Source organism: Oreochromis aureus, linkage group 6 (genome assembly GCF_013358895.1).
Source record: "Oreochromis aureus strain Israel breed Guangdong linkage group 6, ZZ_aureus, whole genome shotgun sequence".
Classification (NCBI taxonomy): domain Eukaryota; kingdom Metazoa; phylum Chordata; class Actinopteri; order Cichliformes; family Cichlidae; genus Oreochromis; species Oreochromis aureus.
Window position 1 is genome coordinate 6464285 of NC_052947.1, and position 21442 is coordinate 6485726.

The following is a 21442-nucleotide window of genomic DNA, read 5'->3' on the forward strand; positions in this document are numbered from 1 at the left end:
CTCCATACTTTCTACACAATGTACGGTGTTAAACTGATTATATTCTATCTGGAAGTCTGTTCCAGACTGTTTGTATTTGCCTTTAAATATGAAGCTATTTTAAATGCACTGTCTCATAAGAAGGTAGATATGGGAAAAACAAAACACATACACAAAGCAGAGATCATAATTTAATTTGGTGAGAACGCCATAACAAACACCACTTAACATGTGACTGTGGCATAGAACAGGTTCTGAGGTCTGATCAGTGGCTTCTTACAGCAAATGACTTTACAGAGGCTTTGTGTAACAACATAAGGGCACTGCAGGGTGGAAACAAAGTAACAGAGAGGAGAAAGGTGATTTTTGTTCAATGATGGCACAGAAGGCGATTTTGTTGACTTAGTGGCTAAACAAATTATCTTCTGCCATATGTCTAACAAGGCAACACAGCATCAGGCATGTGCTTTACCTTTAAGTGAGAGATGATGATGATGGGGATGATGACCGTTGAACTTTAACACAACAAAATAAAGTCAAACATATTTAGCATGGTAACAAAACAATTTGGTGGTGTGTATGTAGACTGCCACAGATTACAGTACCAGCTTTTATATTCTAATGGCTAAAAACAGGAAAGTGATTTGTTGTGGTCTCAGTGCTTATGAATGAAATGGCAGGACTCTAACAGTAATTACATCTATTTACACGACTTTTCCTGTGCTGCAGTTTGTTCAGTACTACTGTTGTATAGGAAGCATAATAATTTCATTGCAAATCTTCCCAGTCCACATTCTGGTGTCCAGTTTGAGTGGAATGATTTGGACTGCACAGAAGCTTGCGGCAACAATTCAAACAAATGGGGTTGTCACGTCTGCGTATTCGATCATACCTGGCTGTGTGCAATCAAGTCTCTTCCAAAAACCACTGTACCTCCCATAAAATGACGCCGTCAAGTGAGAACAAAAACACATCCTTCCTCCCGTTGGTTCAACTGCAAATTGTGAGGACGCAGTTTGACCAATAGGAGGAGAGGATAAGCAAAGAGAGGGGCACAGACACGATGAAACATCCTGTGGCGTACAGGAGGCAGGAAGTGGGCGGGCACAAACGGCCTTTACTGGACTTTGGTGACGGCCTCGTGGATGGACTGAGCGACGTAGTCGATGTTCTTGCTGGTCAGGCCGCACATGTTGATGCGACCGCTGGCCATCAGGTACACGTGCTTCTCTTTGATCATGTACTCCACCTGTTTGGCTGTAGCACAAATTGCAACAGAGTGAGTGAACTTCATAAATGATGTGAAGATAAAGTGAGCCAAGACCGCTTGTTTCAAACAGAATATGAACTGAGGGGCTGCACAAAAGCTAAGTATAAGATATATAAAGATACTTTAACTGTGAAGAGCAGAGTCCAAGAACAGAAATATCAAGTATAATAGGTCTCTTAAGTATGTTTTGGGTATCTTGCAGGTCCCTCCACTATTGTGATGCTCATCTCTGATAATCCCAGTATGTCAAAGCAGGATGCGCTTCTACATTAGTGCGTGCATGTGTGCTTTCACTCACGAGTTAGGCCGGTGAAGCTGAACATGCCAATCTGCTGAGTGATGTGGTCCCAGGTCCCCGGGGTGCCCAGAGCTTGCAGCTTGGCCTTCAGCTGATCCCTCATCAACAGAACTCGGTCTGCCATGGTCTTCACATTACCCTTCCTAAAGAGGAGAGGAGGGATGGAGACAAGTGGAGATATTTTTTTAAAAAAGGACATAAGACAGGAAATGAGAGTAAAAGTCAGCTGACAAAGACTATAAACCTCTAAAAGTAATAGCACATGACTGAATGGATTGAAGTGTTTCCACAGTTTCAAAACCATGCTAGCATGCACATTTGGTAGCCGCATGCATGTGCATGCACCGACAAGGAAGAAAAGTTATTAATATTACTTGAATAATCAGGTAAAAGATGAAGGGTTAGCAGGAGCTAGTATGCTAATATTAAAGTGCTGACTGATGGAGCGTACCATTCTTCAAACAGCTCAGGGCTGTTGAGGGTCTTGCTGACAATGCGTGCTCCCTGAGAAGGTGGGTTGGACCAGGTCGTCCTGACAATCTTCTCCATCTGGGACAGAACGCGGGTTAGGTTTTCGTTGTCCTTGGAAACCACTGTCAGGTTCCCCACTCTCTCATCTGTAAGTAGAGACAGATAAAATATGGCTTTATTATAACACTACTCGAGGGTAAGTAGAGGTATAAACAGTATAAACTTCTTTTTGGCTAAAACACACAAGACTGTATGCATGAATGCACATGGACCATGAGTACTCACTGTACAGGCCAAAGTTTTTGGAGAAGGACTGAGCTATGAAAAGCTCAAAGCCCTCGGAGACAAAGAAGCGGATGGCCCAGGCGTCTTTTTCCAGAGAGCCTGAGGCGAAGCCCTGGTAGGCGGAGTCAAAGAACACGTATAGCTTCCTCCTCTGGAGAAGGAAAAGGTGAAATACATACATTAAAATTCAGTTCATTTTTTTTTTTAAATTACACATTGAAGGAATTTTTAAAAAGAAGATATTCATGGTGAGTTAGGCACCACCAAGGCCATCAGATGATGGTAAAATAATGTCTTTGTACCTTCATCACTTCTGCGATCTGCTTCCATTCCTCCTGGGTCGGGTCGGTGCCAGTGGGGTTGTGTGCGCAGGCATGGAGGACAAAGATGGAGTGCTCTGGAGCTTTCTGCTCAGAGAAGACAAATAATGAGTAAAAATCTTTAAAATAAATGAAAAAAATGCTCCCAAAGAGTCTTCTTGTTTTCATGTCACTGTCTGTTGGGTTCTTGTAACTTAACAGGAGTCATCGTTCCATCCTCACCTCCAAATCATCCAGGAACCCAGCGAGGTCCAGGCCCCTCTTGGCAGCATCCCAGTAGTGGTAGGGGCGGATATCTTTGAAGCCAGCATCAGCAAATACACCATTGTGGTTCTCTGGAAGAGGAAACGTTCAGCAGGTGTTTACCACTTGAATCAGCTCTGATACCCACTGAGACGTTCACTCCATTATCGAAAAACAGTCAAACTTTCTCAACTACAATTTCCTGCATCCTAAAATTGTTCACTAACCCCAGGTGGGTGCTGAGACGTAGACAGGCGTGGCTGTGTTGTTGACGCTGTTGTACCACCGCCGCAGAAACTCTGCCCCGATCCTCAGTGCACCTGTCCCACCCAGAGCCTGGACTCCTCCAACCTGTGAGACAAAGCGGGCAGTGGGAAACGCAATCAGAGAAATATACGTATGATATTAAATACATGTTGCTTTTCACAGTTTGGCCAGCGAATTTTGTGATAAGGTTGCAGGTCATGCCTGCTTCTGAACACTGCTGTTAATGCTGGGCTTACACTGTGCGATTTTTGGCCCATTTTGAGCCGATTTTTGAGTCATGCGACCGTTTTGGTGATCGGCCCGAGTTTGGCCTTCATCGTGCGTCGTGCATCGTGTAGTATACATGGGGTAACGAGAAGCGATTAACACCTCACGACCAGCTCCCGATCATCAATCGCTTGGTCAGGAGGATTTCAAACCTGTTTGAAATCCTCACGACCGTCGTGAGGGTGTCACCGCAGCCGCTCACACTGCGCACGCGCAAACACATAAACGTCGGTGAAAACACTGCGAGCAGCTGCGGCTGTGCAGCGTGTGATCTGGACACAAGCGATGGAGGCACTTGTAGGACTTTGGAAAGCTCATCCCAGCCTTTTCGATGTGGCCTCACAAAATTATCACGACCACAACAACCGTGAAAATAGTTGGATTTACATTGCTGCTCAATCACAGCTGCCTGATCAATGTTTTTCATTAGCACTTTAGCAAAGTTGATGGTGGTGATGTGCGTGTCTGTGTGAGTGAGAGACAGAGAGGGAGAGCAAGCGACAGATTTTCTGTTATAACCTTAATTTTTATGGACGCACAGTGTGAGCACTCAGGTCGCATCAGAGCATCGGGCCGTATAGTGTGAGACCCTGCATCATGACCTATGAACTTGTAACCCCTGCGAGTCAATCGTGCAGTTTGAGCAGGAGCTGAATCGCGCAACTGAAAAAAAAATTGCACAGTGTCTGCCCAGCTTAATATGCACTAATTTAATTCACCAAGACTTGTTGGTCTTCCAGATCTTGCCTTCACAGTTTTTCCTGCCCTTATTGTCTTGTTTTTCACTTTTTTCCCTGTTCTACCTAAACTGTTGCAGTGGTAAATGCTCATATTTAATATAAATTAAGTTTAAAATAATGAGGTTGCAGGGAAGTGTGTGCACAAGAATTCCCTGTGAGTCAAAATCTCAGGCTTCAGATTGCTTTTTCTACTCTTCCTTGACCTCATGTAGATCCTAAGAGGCCATCTCCTTCGCACAGCTATGGTCGTGAGCACAACAGCTCCACCCACCTACTGTTCAAACTTTGCAAGGGGCAGCCAATCAGAAGAAATCTGCCTTAAAAGGAGGGGAACTAAAGGTGCTTGGGTGTGACAGACGATAAACTGAGGGGTTCAGTGTATTCAGAACTAATACAGCACTACTATTGCAGTCTGAGAAATAAAAACATGGAGGTTTAAATTAGGGTTTCTAAGGACATTTAATAGAGATTAAAGACGCAGGCAAACCTGATCAGCTGATACCCATCCAGTTATGTCCATTAATCAATGGAAAGCTGAGGTATAGATTAAAATTTAAAGAACTTTTAATCAATGTAAAATGTGCTTTTATTTCCTTTTTATTTCACTGCAAAAATAAACAACATTTATTACATTTGCTCCAACTGTTCAAAAACCTCCATGTGTTAGTGTGCATGTCCCACCCTGTTCTCCTTGATGGCAGGGCTATCGTCTCCCAGGGCGACCTTTGAGGCAGCGGAGCGGAACTCTGGCAGACCGAGGATGGGCAGGTACTCGTGGTTCAGGCTTTCGTCCTCCACGATGAGCCGCTCCACCTTTTTCACCACCGGCAGCACCCAGGGCTGGCAGTCATCAGTACGGTAAGCTGGAGGGGACACAAAGCAAAGGAAATGTTCATCCAGAAGGCACAGGTAATGCTTCATAGGGGCAGGTTGTGTAGACTATTATTCATGCCTGCACTTCACAAAAAAGCTTTTTTATGCTTAGTATGACATTAACAAATATTTACAATTGATACACTAAATAACTAAATACTAACACTTTGTTTCTGCTGCTTGCGTCACTGTGTATAGTGCCATATCACTGAGTATTACAAAATTATAGATAACACTTCAAAGATAAAAATGGTAATAATACAGCACTGCAGTCTGCAAATAGTAAAGTGAATAGAAGAAAATGCGCACATGAAAGAATAAACTGCCATTTAACTTCATATGATACCACATAAACTTGGAAGGTCACAGGGAAACATGTGTGTAGCACATATCTGACTCCTTAGGAACTTGTGTTCCCTCATACTGGTCTGGAGTGTGGGCAGAGCAGTATCAAATATCAGGGTTTGGCAGCAGCGGTACACAGTCACTCAGGGTCCAAAGGCAAGCACACTTAAAAGGTCAAATGTGCTTATGGTGGCTTTGAATCAGGGGTATGCAAAATAACTCTGTGTGTGGCCAGTACAAAATCTGAATAGACCCCAATCTGACATCACTTTACCTGAAATGCAGATCAAGTGGCAAACAGGTCTGGAGAAATCTGGAACCCAGAAAACTCTTCCTGTTGCTTTTGTGGACTCTCTTTCAACATAATTTAACACATTAACTGATCCATTTCCACACAGAGACACTAAATTATAGAGTTAATATAAAACTACTGGAATGGTTTCTCCAGGCCAAACTGGTTTTATGTGCTCGGTTTTGTTTTGGCAACGACCTGCAAAAGTGCAACTATTGTCTCAGTCCACGATGAATCATCAGAGAAAGTGAATTTTTAATAATCCTGTAGGGAGCACTTTGATCGTTAAAGCATATTCTGCCCATTAGCTTTTGCTCATATTTTGCATTTTGACTCTTGCCATAAAGTGTACATGCAGGCTGTGCACATGAAAAGGTGACAAGCTGCTAGCACTACATTACATCCTAAAGGCAGAATATGTTAATAGATTCAACAGCAGCTACATCAGAGTTTTGCCTTATTCTGTCTGACCTGAAGTAACTAAGTATTAGTTCACTTTAGCCAGAAGCATTGGGCTAGGAGCAGGATAGATTGGGCTCATATGAGATGAAAAATCTGGCACATTGGGGTTAATGTTGAAAGACAGCTCAGAAACTGTTGGGATACAAGTGTCAACCTGTTAACCTGTTAACCTATTAAAGATGACTAAAGACTGTCTGCTGGTTTATTACAGTTTAGCATACATAGTCAGAATGAGGATAAAATAACACTAAAGAGATATTCTACAATGAACGTTAAGTGAGGGACACAAACTAGCACAAAACCTTTCAAATGAGATGACTTTAGCATTCATTCTAAAAACTGAACACATTTTCTTACAAAACTTTCCTAACCAACCAAGCAAACTAATGACAGTTTCCAAGACTTCCCTATTATGTGTCACACAATGATTGACAACAAACACGACTCGTAAGATTACATATTAAAAAACAGTTAACTACTTTGACGGTACTACGTAAGAAAACTTCAGCCTGTAAGTTCCTGCTTTGACAGGATGTCAGTGTGTAAGTGGACAATGATGAGTTCAAGGACAGATGGACAAGTAAAACAAGTCACAGCCGCTCTGCGTTTTAACATCATAATTTTAAAGTCTTTTATTGAGAAGTGTCCTGTGGTACGACATGAAGCCCTACTTCCTGGAATTGTCAATTCTTTCAGTGAGAGGTGTAACATTTGCATTAACAATGAAAAAATCCGAGCAATTTACTTGTCAGCATGTGAAGAAGCTAATGCTAGGTTTGCTGCTAGCAGCTTGCAGCGAAGGTCATAATACAAAAGCTGCTTACGTGTGCGAACATGATACCACCGCCATCGCCCGAATGTACCAAACAGTGCAAGCTACAAAAAGGTAGGAAACACAGCTTATGCGATGTGTTTATGCTTTACAGTGCCACTACAAGAGAGAGCAAGCCAACCTAGCTTTAGCATTAGCTGACATCTAGCATCTCTTACCTCCGACGCCCAGATTCACCTTCTGTGGATGGGTGTCCTCTCTGAAGTCAGCGGTCAGTTTGAACACGGCTACTGGGGGAGCCTGGGGGACGTCGCTAAACAGGGACATGGTTTGGGATGAAACAGACGATGATCCCGGTGTTGTGCAAGAGGAGCAAATGAGGAATGGGTGTTTCTAAAGACAGACCGGGTTCGTCACAGGTTCACCTTCACTCAAACTGGACCAGGACGCAAAAAATAGGCATCAGTTCAGCTACCAATAGGAAGGGGCAGAAAACTGACGCAGCCTGTCAAATAGCCAATGACAGCGGAGAAACATCTTGAAGAAAAAAACTACAATTATACCCTAAGAAACAAGATAATAAACCTGTGACGAGTGATAATAAGTCTATAGTCTTAGTACTTTAAAAAAGCCCATCTCACTGGACAAATTCGTGCCACAGGGATTTGTCCCATTTTAAAAGTAATGTATGAATAAATAAATGATGTGACGTAATTCATACTCATAGCTGCTGACAGCTGGACGCTGTGTAGTCTTCCTGCATTAATTCAGACCACCAGAATGTCCTTAGCTTATCTTTAGGCACCTATATGTCAATGCTGTGTGGCTTATATGCACATATTTAGCTGTTCTGAATGACATTATTAAGAATATTATAATTATTATTCTTCCGTAGATACATCCAACCTATATGAACTCATGTATTTTTTTTTCCATAAACAATTCGTGATAAGAGTAAGTGCTTCAGATAACCTGACTTTTTTATCAAACCATCTTCGAAATTGAAGTCTGATAGTGCGTTGACGTAGGAACTGCGATCTGCCACAAGGGGTCAGTGTTGCTCTGCAGAGAAATATGCAGAGTTAGTGGCGTCTCATTGTAGTTTAAGTTAACTTGGGCTAAAACGTCAGTTTGGACCTGTGATTTCACAGCAGTAAAAATTATACCAACACACAACACTGGAATGGTTTGGCCAAAGCATGTTTCCTTCTTTTTTCCCCCCTTTTTTGAGTCTGTAGCTTTTATCCCAAAAAGCTACAGACTAGTCATTTGTCAAGAGTAATTAAGTACAAATTAAAATGTAAAATCTGTCAAATTACAACAGTTAGGATTTTAATTAATGGTAGCAAATAAAATCCTTTATTGCATTTATTTTTCCACTTTTGTTGTCTTACGTCATAGAGCATTAAGTATCTTTTTGGCAGTTTTCTTAAAGTTTTATGGAATTTGTACTGGACTATTTAGCAGTATAAGTAGTCCTGCAAAAATATACAAAATGTTTTTAAGTTTTTGTTACAATATTACCAATATAGAATAACTTAAGTGATAGTGATTTAATTTATTTTTCAATCTTTTAATTAGATAAATAATTAGAATGATTAATTAATATCCTTTTTTATTTAACTGATAACATAATTGCTAGTCTCTGATAGAGTGATAGAGCTGGTCTAGTTGGAGCAACTGTTACCACCTTTATATACTGTTGTGTAGTTTAATCTATATCAGTGTTTCATATATCATGCACTGATGTGTCTTCAGGTATAAGATGTCTCAAGTTACTTTAGCTTTCATTAAAAAGTCTAATATCTGCTTGTAAATTACAATGAAAAGTATTAGGTTAAAAAAAGAATGCAATTAAAACGTTCAAGTCTCACTTCAAAATTTTTACTTCCGACTTGCGTAGTAAGTGTCCATCACAACACACTTAAAGCATAGATCATTACACACAGAGACACAGCCTCTCCTCATAAACTTTTTGTAAACATCCAGGTGTGTTTTTCTTTTCTCTTCTTCCTACCTCTTCCCTTCACTCTCTTGCTTTTCTTCTCTCAGTGTCTCCTGTTAGGTCTGAAGTGTTTGATGAATAGCCTCGGTTTCACTTCTGTGTAGCCTCCACTTGCAGGCCTCCTGCAGCTAAAGTAGCATGTTTTTGTGTCAGTCAAGTGTGTGACTTGCTGATGCATTTACACACACACACACACACACACACACACACACACACACACACACACACACACACACACACACACACACAAATAAAATAATAATAATAATTGAACTCTAATTTAAAGTTTTAGCAAATTCTAAACTAAGAAACAAATTCTCTTTTTCAGGTCAAAAACTTAAAATAGATTTTTTTTCTTTTTCTTTTAGATGGACATCAGGTCACATCACATGTTTGCGCACACACACGCACACACACACTGCTGCTCCTCTCTCATTCTGTCATTACCAGACATGATGAGGCCTCCTCCTCTCTTCCACTTTTTTCTTTTTCTCTCTGCTTCTCCATAAAGCACTCCAGTGAACCATCAACAGGGTAAAGTTTCAAAGGGCCGAGGGGCTAATGCTCCTGGATGAAGCTGACTGAGTCAATTTGTCGACATGATGGACGTTTTGTGGCCTCAGCTCCTGCTTTCCTGCTTGGCTGCAGGGCTGCAGGGCCCACGGAGGCTTTTTAGGTAGGTTAAAAAAAGGAAGAAAAAAAAGAAAGAGTAAGATGTATTAGTGAGAGGCAGAGGGGACAACCCGCGGGATGAAACCTTAATTTGACAAGTCAGAATGTGAAGCAGGTTCACAATAGCTAAATGTACACACACTTGGTTGTTAGAGTCAATCTAAAACCATTTTGCACATTAAACAACAACTCTTAGCTATTTATGATTTACAAATTTGATGTATCTTTCACTTTCAATCTTCAACAACTGGTCAGCAAAATTTTTCAGTAAAAAAAAAATGTAGTGCAAAAGTTTAGCATTTTAAATTTCACTGAAATCAACAGGCTACAGAAATATTAGCAGCATGCTAACATCCTCACGACTCAGCATTTGGTCTTTGTTGTTTGCTAGCAATTTTTATTTATTAGTCATTTTCACCCGATGAGGATTGTGTGTGGAAAGTTGAGCATCAAGTAATTACTATTGAATCTGATGGGAAGGGGAATGCCAAGCAAGACTAGAGTAGTTTTTTTTTATGCTTAGTGAATTGTGGTCATGAAAATGAAAACTATATATTTCAGATATGTCATGTAAGTAAACAATCAACTCTGAATAAGGGTGAAATAGCAAAAAAAAAAAAACCTCTGTAAGATCGGCTTGATGATCTTTACTGGAACTAAGTCAAACTGCGTGATCCTTATCAAATTAACTATTAATACAAATTTCCCTAATTATCAAGTACTACTTTTACATGGGAGGAACAAAACCAGTTAGAGGGTGGAGGCCTAGTGTCTCAGAAATGACAAGAAAAATCACTTTTAAATCATTTTAAAATTTAACAGTGAACTGATTTTGAATTATGGGCAGAGCACTCGCATCCATAAACATGCATTAGGAGAAGTAGCTACACTGTAGCAACATGGGGACTGCACCGAACATTATCATTATTTTTACAAGGACACCCTGGGAAAGACAGAAGAAAAACTCACAAGAACTCACTTATCAAGTTAGCTCAGGCATAATAGCTCCAGTAAGTGCAGTCATCTATACACACACACACACACACACACACACACACACACACACACACACACACACACACACACACACACGCACACACACACAGGTTTTAATATGATGTTAGCCCACAGCTTCAGCTTTTCTGGGAAAGCTTTTCACAAGGTTTAGGGTTAGTGTGTGAGCATTTATGGGAATTTTGGATCACATATGTGAGGTCAGACACTGATGGACAGGAAGACCTGGCTCACAGTCTGAATTCTGTCAGGTTGAGGTCAGGACTCTGTGCAGGCTAATCAAGTTCTTCCACACCAAACTCGTTCATCCATGCCTTTATGGACCTTGCTTGGTGCACTGGTTCCCCGCCATGTTGGAACATGAAGGGGCCATTTCCAAACTGTTCCCACAAAGCTGAGAGCATGAAATCATCCAAAATGCTCTTGGTATGTTGGAGCATTAAGAGTTCCTTCCAGTGGAACTAAGGGGCTGAGCCCAACTCCTGAAAAACAACCTCACACCATAATTCCTGCTGCACCGAACTTTACACTTGGCACTTGAAGTCAGACAGGTACCGTTCTCCTGGCAACTGCCAAACCCAGACTCATCCACCGATTTACCAGAAATTTGCATTCCAGAGAACACATTTCAACTGCTCTGGAGTCCAGTGGCAGCATGCTTTACATCACTGCATCTGACACTATGTATTGTGCTTGGTGATATAAGGCGTGGATACTGTTCGGCCATCGAAACTCATTCCATGAATCCTCATTCTACACACGTAAGATAATCTGAAGGCTGCGTGAAGTTTGGAGCTCTGTAGCTATTGGCTCTGCACACTGGCTCTGCATCCGCTGACCCTACTCTGTGATTTTATGTAGTCTGCCACGTCACGGCTGAGTTTCTGTCATTTCCAATTGCTTCCACTTTATTATAACACCACTAACAGCTGACTGTGGACAGTGTTGGGAAGGTTACTTTTAAAATGTATTCCACTACAGAATACTGAATACATGCCCCAAAATGTATTCTGTAACGTATTCCGTTACGTTACTCAATGAGAGTAACGTATTCTGAATACTTTGGAATACTTAATATATTATCATGCTGTTTACAACTACATGAATGTCCTATTGCTGTGATTTATTACTGTTACTGAAGGTACGTAGTACGAAACGTAGTAAAGGGACCTCTGGCTAATACGGTGGGTTCCGTGTCGGGCTGGTAGCCGAAAACTAGCTTTACTTTGTTGTCTGGGTCAACTTTGCTTGCCAGAGACAGAGAGAGGCGTTGAAAGGCTGCTCCAACGGAACTTATTTTTTCCGGAGGAAAACACGAACACAGTGTGCAGTCGAGTCTTAATAGCTTACTTACAAATGGGCTCGTCAGGCACTCTTCTTGGCTGCTGTGGTTATTATTATATTTACATGCTTCCAGCTCCCGTTTTTGCTCCGTGACAGCTCGGACTTTTCCTTTCTCTCCCTCCCTCGCTCACAGACACATAACGGGTATGGTAGTCCATTCTCCCTGCAGCACGGACTACACTGCCCATCAGGCTACATGCTTTAGAGCTATGCCTGTAGCATTCTGCCTTTAGCTTAGCACAACAACAACAACAACAAAAAGCGCTCTCTCACCCAGGAAACACGCAGAGAGAGCGCGTCACCCTGTAACCATGGCAACCGTAACGCTGCCGCCTGGAACAACAGAACGTAGCTGTCAAACAAACCCAAATAATCCTGACCCGCGATAATATGAAACAGGAAAGTACCGCCGTGTATTCCATTTATTTCAACAAAGTAACTGTATTCTGAATACCACCTTTTTAAACGGTAACTGTAACGGAATACAGTTACTCATATTTTGTATTCTGAATACGTAACGGCGGTACATGTATTCCGTTACTCCCCAACACTGACTGTGGAATATTTAGTAGCGAGGAAATTTCATGTTAGGAATGGTTGGACAGCTGGCATCGCATCACAGTAAGACGCTGGAATTCTCTGATCTCCTGAGATCAATTCATTCTTTCACAAATGCTTGTAGAAGCAGTCTGTATACCTTGGCGCTTTATACACCTGTCGCTGTGGAAGTGATTGGAACACCTGAATGATTTGGGATGTTGACTGAATACTTTTGGACTGTGTACGTGTGAATAGCTGTTTTTATAGCTACTTAGGTGGGAGCTCATTACAGTGGATATGTGAATGATAAACCATGTTTTAAAACTACCTTCTAAAACTGCAAACAGCTTAAAACCTAGATCCATACTCCCCAGGAAATGGTAATAATAAAATTCAGCCAAACGAGACCTGTTAGATTATGTGATTTTCCCAGCTGGAAAAGCTGCTACATTTGGATTTTCTCACTCAGCACCTGTTAAATCGTATCAAGGCCCACATAACAGCACTGGACTGTGCTGTGTGTGTTTAACAATCTGGGCAAAGCACCTGTATAGTGACTGTCAGACTGTAGCTCTCCAACACACACCATCAGCCTCAGATATATTCTCATTCCTGTGTGTTTCATGTGGGAAATATCTGGGGAATGTGGAAAATCCCTCCTCTCTCTTTCTGTGTGTGTGTGTGTGTGTGTGTGTGTGTGTGTGTGTGTGTGTGTGTGTGTGTGTGTGTGTGTGTGTGTGTGTGTGTGATAATGTTAAAGACAGTTCTAATGTATCCTTTCATGTGTTCAACCACTGTACAACTTTTTTAGAGTTGTTCATCAGGGAGGTCTGGGAGAAGGGAGTCAGTGGGTGGGAGGGGGGATCATTGTCAGGTCAGTAATTATCAGATTTGCTGAGGCCCCAGCAGAAGCAGGACTTACACACACACACACCTTCACCACCCCCGGGCCAGCCCAGGCGAGGCTGAGAGAGGAGAGCCATCAGTGGGAGAAGCTGATAGGTCGACCCCCCGGGGAAGACGATAGCCAGCGCTTCTCTGACAGCTGCTTAGTGTTAAGTTCTGCCTGCTCATGTTCGGAAAAACACACACTCAACCCAACTCTGACACAAACACGCACACACATGCATCACAAACAGACACACACACAAAAAAATGCACCGGAAAGTATTTACACATGTGGGTATACATTAACTAATAAACTTTACGTGAGCAGAAAAATCCATAGAGAAGGATGTACACAAAGGATTTCGAGCGCACTGTGTTTGCTAGCGCTCTATCGTCCTTCCCTCATGTAGTTTGCCAGATTGTGCCACGGGTACTTGAAGGCCATCAGAAGCAACAGGGAGCAAAGCAAATAGCTGGCCTGGTTTTAAAGACAAAATCCACCCGCCTTTACTACAGCCCCTGCCTGGAGTTTCCAGGACTTTCCATGCATTGTTAAAGAAATCACTCTGAAGATGAGCCTACTGATATTTAACAAGTGAATCTGCAACTGGCATTTTTTTGTTTTTGTTTATTGTTTTAGTGCACGAGCTATAAGAACCCACGGTCCACTTTGCCTGCTTTGCAGAAAAAACAGCAATCAAAGTAAGTTCAAGCTCATGAGTACTGTGCAGCACTTTTCTGTGACTAGACAAATTTCATTTGAGCATCAAGAGGGTGAAAACCAGACTTATGTTAACTGACTTTCAAAGAAGTTGCCATAATAAACCTAATAATATGTAAAATACATAAAAATAATATATAAAACTAATTTAATGTTGTTATAATATTTCATTGTGAGCAAAAACAAATGTTTGCAATCGAGTGCACTGCATTAAATTAAAAGGTAATGATTCACTAGATTTCATATTTGTAGTTAAGTTTACTTTAGTTAAGTTCAGTAAACAGAAATAAACCCATGTGAGCTCACCTTTACCTCAGCTTAACTCAAGTTATAATCATAAGTTTCATCAAGTATATTTCATTCTGTCCAGCTGAGACTCTTTATTACACATCCCATTTTCTCACTCTTAATTTCATGCAAGCTCTTTCATTTCTTCACTGCAGTAAGAGCACAAACCAGAAGCATCAGCAACATGTTGAAAATTCTACAACAAGTACTGCTGAAGGTGCACAACAAACAGCACTTTTCTGACACGTGTAGGAAACATTGCCGCTCCTGTTTCTGAGGATACCCTGTCAGTCTCTCCAGGGGCCTCGTGTGTCGCTGGAAGCGTCTTTGGTCGTCACCTCCTGGACTGTTTCTGTGTGTCTGTGGTTTGCCATTGACTGTTAATGGAGTGTGGTTTGTCGGTGAACTATAGGTCTCATTTCCTCCTCTGTCAAACTTGTGCGCACAACAACTTGTCAACACAGTAATTTACACTGTGTGTGTGTGTGTGTGCGTGTGTGCGTGTGTGCGTGTGTGTGTGTGCGTGTGTGTGCGTGTGTGTGTGTACTGTATGTCTGAGTACAAGAACACCAAGGCCAGTACTCACTCCCTGCTTTCGTGTCTGTGTTGAGTCTGGCTGATCTCTGACAGGAAGTGATCCGTGTCTGTGTACACATCAACAAACAGGACCTGGGTCTGCAAGGAGAAGAAGGAGGAGAAGGTGGTGTTGGAGGTGGTGGACAAAGTCAGGGGTCAAAGTGGGAGGAGACTGTTGACTGACAGCCTTTACTTGGAGCATGTCTGCTGTTTGTTTGACTAGAGGCCGGTCCTGTCATCAGGCTTCAGGCTGATAGTGAAGAGGAGACAAGACAGAAAGAGGAGACAACGCAGAGATGGGTTTTTGGGTGGATGGAGGTGGGGGTGATCCTGCTTAAGTTTTTTTTTTTTTAAGAAGGGGGGCGTCTTGTTCAGTGATTGGTTGACAGTTTGAAACTTCAGTCAGGCAAGGACACTTTGGTCAGAGAAATGTCTTCTTTGTAGGTTTTTCCTTTCTTTTTAGTTTTTATCAGAGAGGAACCTCCTCCTCCTATTCTCATTTCCTAAACTGATGACCTGCTGCTTTTTCACTGGAGTCTCTCTCTGCATCTCCATTTTTCTTGCACTGCAACTTTAAAGATACAAACAAACAGAAAAATACAGTAATTTAACAAGAAGCACTCCAAACCTCTGTCAAGGCAGTGCACTCCCACTTTATTAATTTTAACACAATAGCATTGTATTTTTTTCTCTGTAGTCATTTTGTTTTCTTATTTTTAAACATACTTTAATAAGTTTTTAGTGCAATTAAAACAAGTGCAAAGGCCACGTGTGTAGTATTCTTTCCATTTGTGTACACGTTCAAAATGTTATGTATTCAAACAGTTAGAACCTGTTTCTGTAATGCATGGAACAAAGTAATACAACAATTATGTGATATTTAGTATCTACATAAGTCATTGCCTTTATCCCTATATAATGTCAGTACAAAGAATAGCAACAAGAAACATAGTTTCAATATCTCTGTATACCATTATTATCACTTTGACCTTTAGATCAATCTGTTGATGTTGAAGGAGAGGTCAGAGGTCAGATGTGACCTCTGACATAATATTTAATTTATATTCTGCATTTTTATACAGTACTTTTATATGTTGATAATACACACCACACTTGTAAGTATCACAGTTTTTAAGTTATAAAACTTTTTATCCGTTTCTGACCAATAAATCATGAAGTTGGCCTTGGATGTAAGCCAAATTTTAATGGATAATTACTCCAATGACTCCACTCTACACCCCTACAAAGAGTTATCAGAAAAAAAATTACATCTATCATGTATACAGACTCAAACATCACAAATGGAACAAATGAGGAAAAAGACATTGGGAGTTTAGCAGCTACACCACATCAGTTCCTCAGTGGCTTCATGGTTGAAACTCCTCTTACTCAGACTTTTTCTGGCAGCAGGTTTCAGTTGTTTTAGCTTTACATCAACAGCAAAGTGCTGATGGTTCAGTCATCTTATCTGTGTGTGTGTGCGACCAAACAAAATGCCAGTTGTTCGCTGAACATAAAGTCCTGGTATGCAGATGCAGGCGCGTATCCCTGAACTGTCCGGCGGTCGGGGTCGGGCCTCGGCTGACTGACGGCCTCATTGTTGCTTTGCCGGCCGGCTGCTGTCAAGGTTACTGAGCTGCAAGATGGCTGAAGTCTGGGAACAGTCAGCTCCTATTTTGGGGTCTTCAGGGCCACTTTCTTAGAGGCACTGACAAGGCCTTGCATAGCAGCTGATGGGAACTGGATAAAGTGTGCATACGTGTGTGTGTGCGTGCCTTTTAAACTTCAGTAAAAGCACCAGTCATCTCCACCTCTTTGTAGCGCAGCAGGATTCTGCAGCAAAAAGTACAAAACTGAGGACGTTTATAAATATGAACTATTACCTTGTTTCCACTAGTTGTTATTTTTGTTAGCACAGCTTAGGAAAACCATCTTAGTTCTCATGTTAGTGTTATAGCTCCTCTTCTCCTTTTTGTTTCACCTGCTCCCACTCCAACACTTCAAAAATACAATTCAACAAGTCTTTAGAAATAAAAGTATATTATTATACTTTTTAATGAGAAAGGGAAGAAACAACAAAAATAAAATCTGATGACATTTAGCCACTAAATAAATTATAAAAAGCTCGACAAATTAAAAACAAAATCCAAATGTGTCAGATTGATTTTTGTCTCTTTTCTTTCAGGGCTTGTTTCAAGATCTCCTTTTTTACCATGAGCTGATTCTTTGGATGACGTATCACATTTTGATCATTTTGAATGTGAATTTCTTACAGTGAAAGCTTTTTTGTTTCTGTGTTTTTCTGGTTTTGAAATTCAGTGGCAAGTTTTTGGATTGGTTGTATTTTTGGTCTACTTTAACATAACTTGTCCAGGTGCTTTTGCTTATCCTGGCTTTTTTTTTTTTCATTTTAAAAGCATAGAATTTGATTGAATATTTGAGAATATAAAAGTGTACGAACATTGAATGTGAATATGAATGGTGTGCTTTAAGAAGCTGAAGAACCGTCTATGATCTGTGATGCTGTTAGACTTGGTGGGATCAAATGAAATCTTCAAACTTGAAAAACAAGTTGTGAGGATGAAAGAGGAAGACTTTATCTGGTATCTAGTATTTTCTTTAAAAAGCCCTGCTGGTGTCAGCTTACCACAGGAATTGGGAATTGCCTCTGTGCAGGGCTCGCTGATATGTCCGCTATGTTTGTGTTTTTGTGTTTATGGCCCAGAATTCCTTCACGCATTTTAATGCGTAGCTCAATGTCCCTAAACATTATTGGGAAAAGCATTTCTTTACCAAAAACCCCAGCGCTCAGGCCCAAAAGCTTGACTCTGGAAACTTTTTATTTACAGCGTTGGCGTGTGATGGAGGAGCCAGGCCGTCTATCCCAATAACAGATTGTCATTTTGATGGCGACGCCACACGGACAGAACGCAACAGCCTGAATTCATCCCTCTGAAATACTGTTTACTTCCTGGAAGGTCACAAGGCCACATCAGAGCGCTAGGACATGGGTTTATGTGCACACTTGTGTGCACAGTCATGGGAAATCTTTACATTTTCTATATGAATATTCATCACAGTGTTTGAGTCAAATGCTCATTTATCTCTTTAAATAATAAAGAGTCAAAGCTCCTAATGTTATTAAGCAGGTTCGTAAAATAGCCTGAAAAGGAAATGTCAGTTATCTATCATCACTGGGTGTCTCAGCTCATTATTCTGTGTATTTCAGTGTTCAGCAGTGAGGATACATGGAACTTTTTAAAGTGCCACTGCAGGATGATGAATCATAAACCTCGTGGGGTCTAAAGATAGATTTGTGTAAACGTGCAGTCATTAGAACATGCAGATGTACACTTATACACAACAAGACAACTTCCTCTCGCATGAATTATAGTCACTCCACAATAGCTCCAATAATAGTTTCCCATCTCTGCACTGGTGACAACGGTGACCCCTCCCTGACCTTTCAGTTCTGGTTACAGGGGGGGGGAGTGCACCACAAACTTCTGGTTTCATTCATACCATTGAGGCAGTAAATAGACAGCTCTAAGAAGGTTTAAAACCGGACCAGACGGTGTTTGTCCAGGGCTGATGTTGCGGGGCGCCACCTGTTTGAGAAGCTGAGGAGAGAGAGTGATTTATGTCTGACCAATCCGGAGAAACATGTTAACACTGGAAAGATGCTGGTGCAATGGATTTACAAGTACGGCCTTATACTGACATTATATAATTCTTTTCTTTTTTTTGCTTTTTCAATGTACGCAAAAAAGTTTCCACACAGACAGAGTCAGACACGGGAGGGAAACGTGTGTTTAATACATTCCCTTGTCAAAATATGACTCCCACTTACATTATTAATAACAGCAATAACAGGTTTTGGACTCTGAACATACTGATCGCAGGAGGAGCTTACTGCTCTGTAAATCAGCACCAGAAGAATTCTTTTGTTCTAAAATGCTCCACTTATGCCTCGTTTGCAGCGATGTGATGCCAGTGCCTAAACCAGAGTCCTAGATGCATGAAGGAGCGTTTCTGCAGGTCCTTCCTCCCTGCAGCTGTCAGACTGTACAATCAAAACTTCTCCCAACAATCACAGATGTTTACATCAGCGCTGTAACTTGCACTAATCAACCAAACAACTACTACTGTTATAACTTGCACATTACTTTTCTCAGTTTATATATACTAACTTATTGGAAGTTACATGTCTACTTTTTAATGCACTGGTACAATACACAATCTGCACTTTTCTAATTATTCTAAATATTCTTAACTACTTAAACATCTTTCAGTATCCTGCTGTTTGCACACTACAACCTGGGTTTGCCACTGTCTGTACTCAAATTTTTACTTTTTAATAACTGTACAGTACTCTGTTGTAAATATGTAAAAATTGTGTGTGTTTCTGTTCTGTGTCCTGTTCTGTTTGTATATGTGTTTTTGTTTTTTTGTTTTTTGCTTTTTTTTTACTGCTGTTACAACCAAACTTCCCCTTGTGGGACAATTAAAGGATTATTCTATTCTATTCTATTCTAGAATCAGCTCCACGCTTTAACCTACCGGTTAACCGACCGGTGCATCTGCCCACTGACTGCTGCTGTTGGTGGCCAAGTAAAGGGGCTAACAAATGAAATTCTCTGAGGATTCTGCTATGTGGTACCAGGACATTTAAAATGTGGGCTAAGACACTAAAGCAGAACTGGCTCCACACCGGTAACACTGGCAGCACAGCTTTAAAAACGAGGCATATGCAAACCATTTGGTGCCACCCTAAGCCAATCCATGCTTTCCAATTTGTGTGTTTTCATTGTTAAAAGTATTAAAAGGTTGTTGCCACTGATAAGTTGTACTAAAGTTAGCTCAAAGCCTATTATTCTATTAAATAAACACGCCCCAGATATTCTCAGTGGCATATCATTTCATGCTGCCAATTCATATTAATGGCTGAATGCAATAAAGTCCAAGATTACCACAAACTACATCCTCCAAAAACCAGACAATTTGACCTTTGTGATGGCTGGGATCGTTGCATGAATGCTGTGTTAGGCTGTGTTAGCTTTAGATAGTGCTACCTCATAATCAAATGAATGTCTAAATACTTTCATAGTGTCAGCACACTGTAGGCTTACATTCATCACGATGAGAAAAGGAAGCACACACATAGCTCAATTATGAAATCATACATGAGTGTCGAGCTAAATGGCTCCAGGACACCAAATAATAACAGACATTCTGGAGCATGCCACAAATCACTGGTGTTTATGGTTTCATGTCCCAAAACAGTCGAGAGAAGGCCCAGATTTTGTAGCTGCTTTGCTGCTTATGAGAATAAGTCGGTAAGTAGAATGTGGAGCTCGGTTTGTTTCTGTATTTCTAATGTGGATTCTCCATTCAAATCTCCTCAGATAGAAGAGGGTGAATCCGGGATTAAAGACTAAAGTAACACAGATAAATGCCTGTGTGGAATAATTAGTATATCCAAAGCTCGGTACAACTTGGGAAGGGAAGCTGGATTCACCACAAACAGCCTAATCTGAAACCACAAGTGGAAATCACCCCGTCTGCACTTTAATTATATCAGTGAATCTCCTTTATCCAGGGTTCTCCTCTTCTTCCCCTGCTTCAGTACGGCTCGCAGGACTTGTGTGTGCATAAACAAATTCATCATTTCAAATTCATAATGCGCACAAAATACACTCTGAGTCACCTCTTTATGACGCATATACTGTAATTAACCCTAATTTGCCATTATCACTATGAAATTAAACCATTTGTGCATCTCGTAGCAAAAGGCTATAATCATATATGCTGTTATATTTTGAGCCTATTCAAACAGGTTAATTAGCCGCATGTTTACTCAACAAATAATGATGCTCATGGGGAGTATTCAAATAACATCAATCCCTTAATTAGGTTGTATTTGTCAGAGAGCCAACATGAAGTCTGAGTAATTCATGTAGATGGAAGGACCTCGCATTTATTGCATATTTGCCTAGTGTACTCTTTAGCTGTAATGCCTCATATTAGAAGGCATTATTGTTGTTTAATTAAATCATAATTAGTCAGATATCATTCACAGTGAGTGTAATCGTGAGGAAGACGACCAATGACAGGTCTTAATTTTTTCAGAAGCTTTGGAAAAGGATCAGAGGAAGTGGAAAAATGAGCACTTTTGTAAAATTATTCTAAGAGGTAAGCCCCTGTTCTTTATATATTAATCATTACCATTCAGATACTAAATGGTAGTCAAAACCCCAAAACATAGCAGACGTGATTCTTTTAAATGCTGGCTCCAAGGCTTCACGTGACAGACTGATTTTTTTTTATTTTACCAAAATGCAATCTGCTTTATGAATAATTCTGTAAAAAGACAACAACTTTTTTAAAATAACATTTCTGGGGAAAAAAAAGAAAAGTTATCTATTTCCATCACTGTTACCCAATACACCACAACAAAGGTACAGTAAACTGGTGCAAGGCCACATTAAGATACAATAAACTGGCAAAAAT

General features: G+C 40.8%; 1 protein-coding gene across 1 annotated transcript; it reads right to left on the reverse strand.

Annotated features, from left to right (window-relative positions):
• Window positions 1-157: 157 nt before the first annotated feature.
• On the reverse strand, window positions 158-7339 carry LOC116315580 (aspartate aminotransferase, cytoplasmic-like). The gene is made up of 9 exons (XM_031733911.2): window positions 7103-7339; window positions 4822-5003; window positions 3094-3217; window positions 2846-2958; window positions 2606-2710; window positions 2304-2454; window positions 1999-2164; window positions 1548-1690; window positions 158-1236 (listed from the first exon to the last, which is right to left on the reverse strand). The coding sequence occupies exons 1-9, from the start codon at window positions 7209-7211 to the stop codon at window positions 1097-1099; spliced, it is 1233 nt and encodes a 410-aa protein (XP_031589771.1). The 5' UTR covers window positions 7212-7339; the 3' UTR covers window positions 158-1096.
• Between the last annotated feature and the right edge of the window lie 14103 nt (window positions 7340-21442).

Bases quoted from the DNA above. Each gene is read 5' to 3' on its own strand.
- LOC116315580 (XM_031733911.2), bottom strand. From the start codon at position 7,211: ATGTCCCTGTTTAGCGACGTCCCCCAGGCTCCCCCAGTAGCCGTGTTC. The intron at 1,691-1,998 runs GTACGCTCCATC...TCTCCTCTTTAG, and splicing joins CCTGAGCTGTTTGAAGAATG to GAAGGGTAATGTGAAGACCA. The intron at 1,237-1,547 runs GTGAGTGAAAGC...TTTGTGCTACAG, and splicing joins CAGCTTCACCGGCCTAACTC to CCAAACAGGTGGAGTACATG.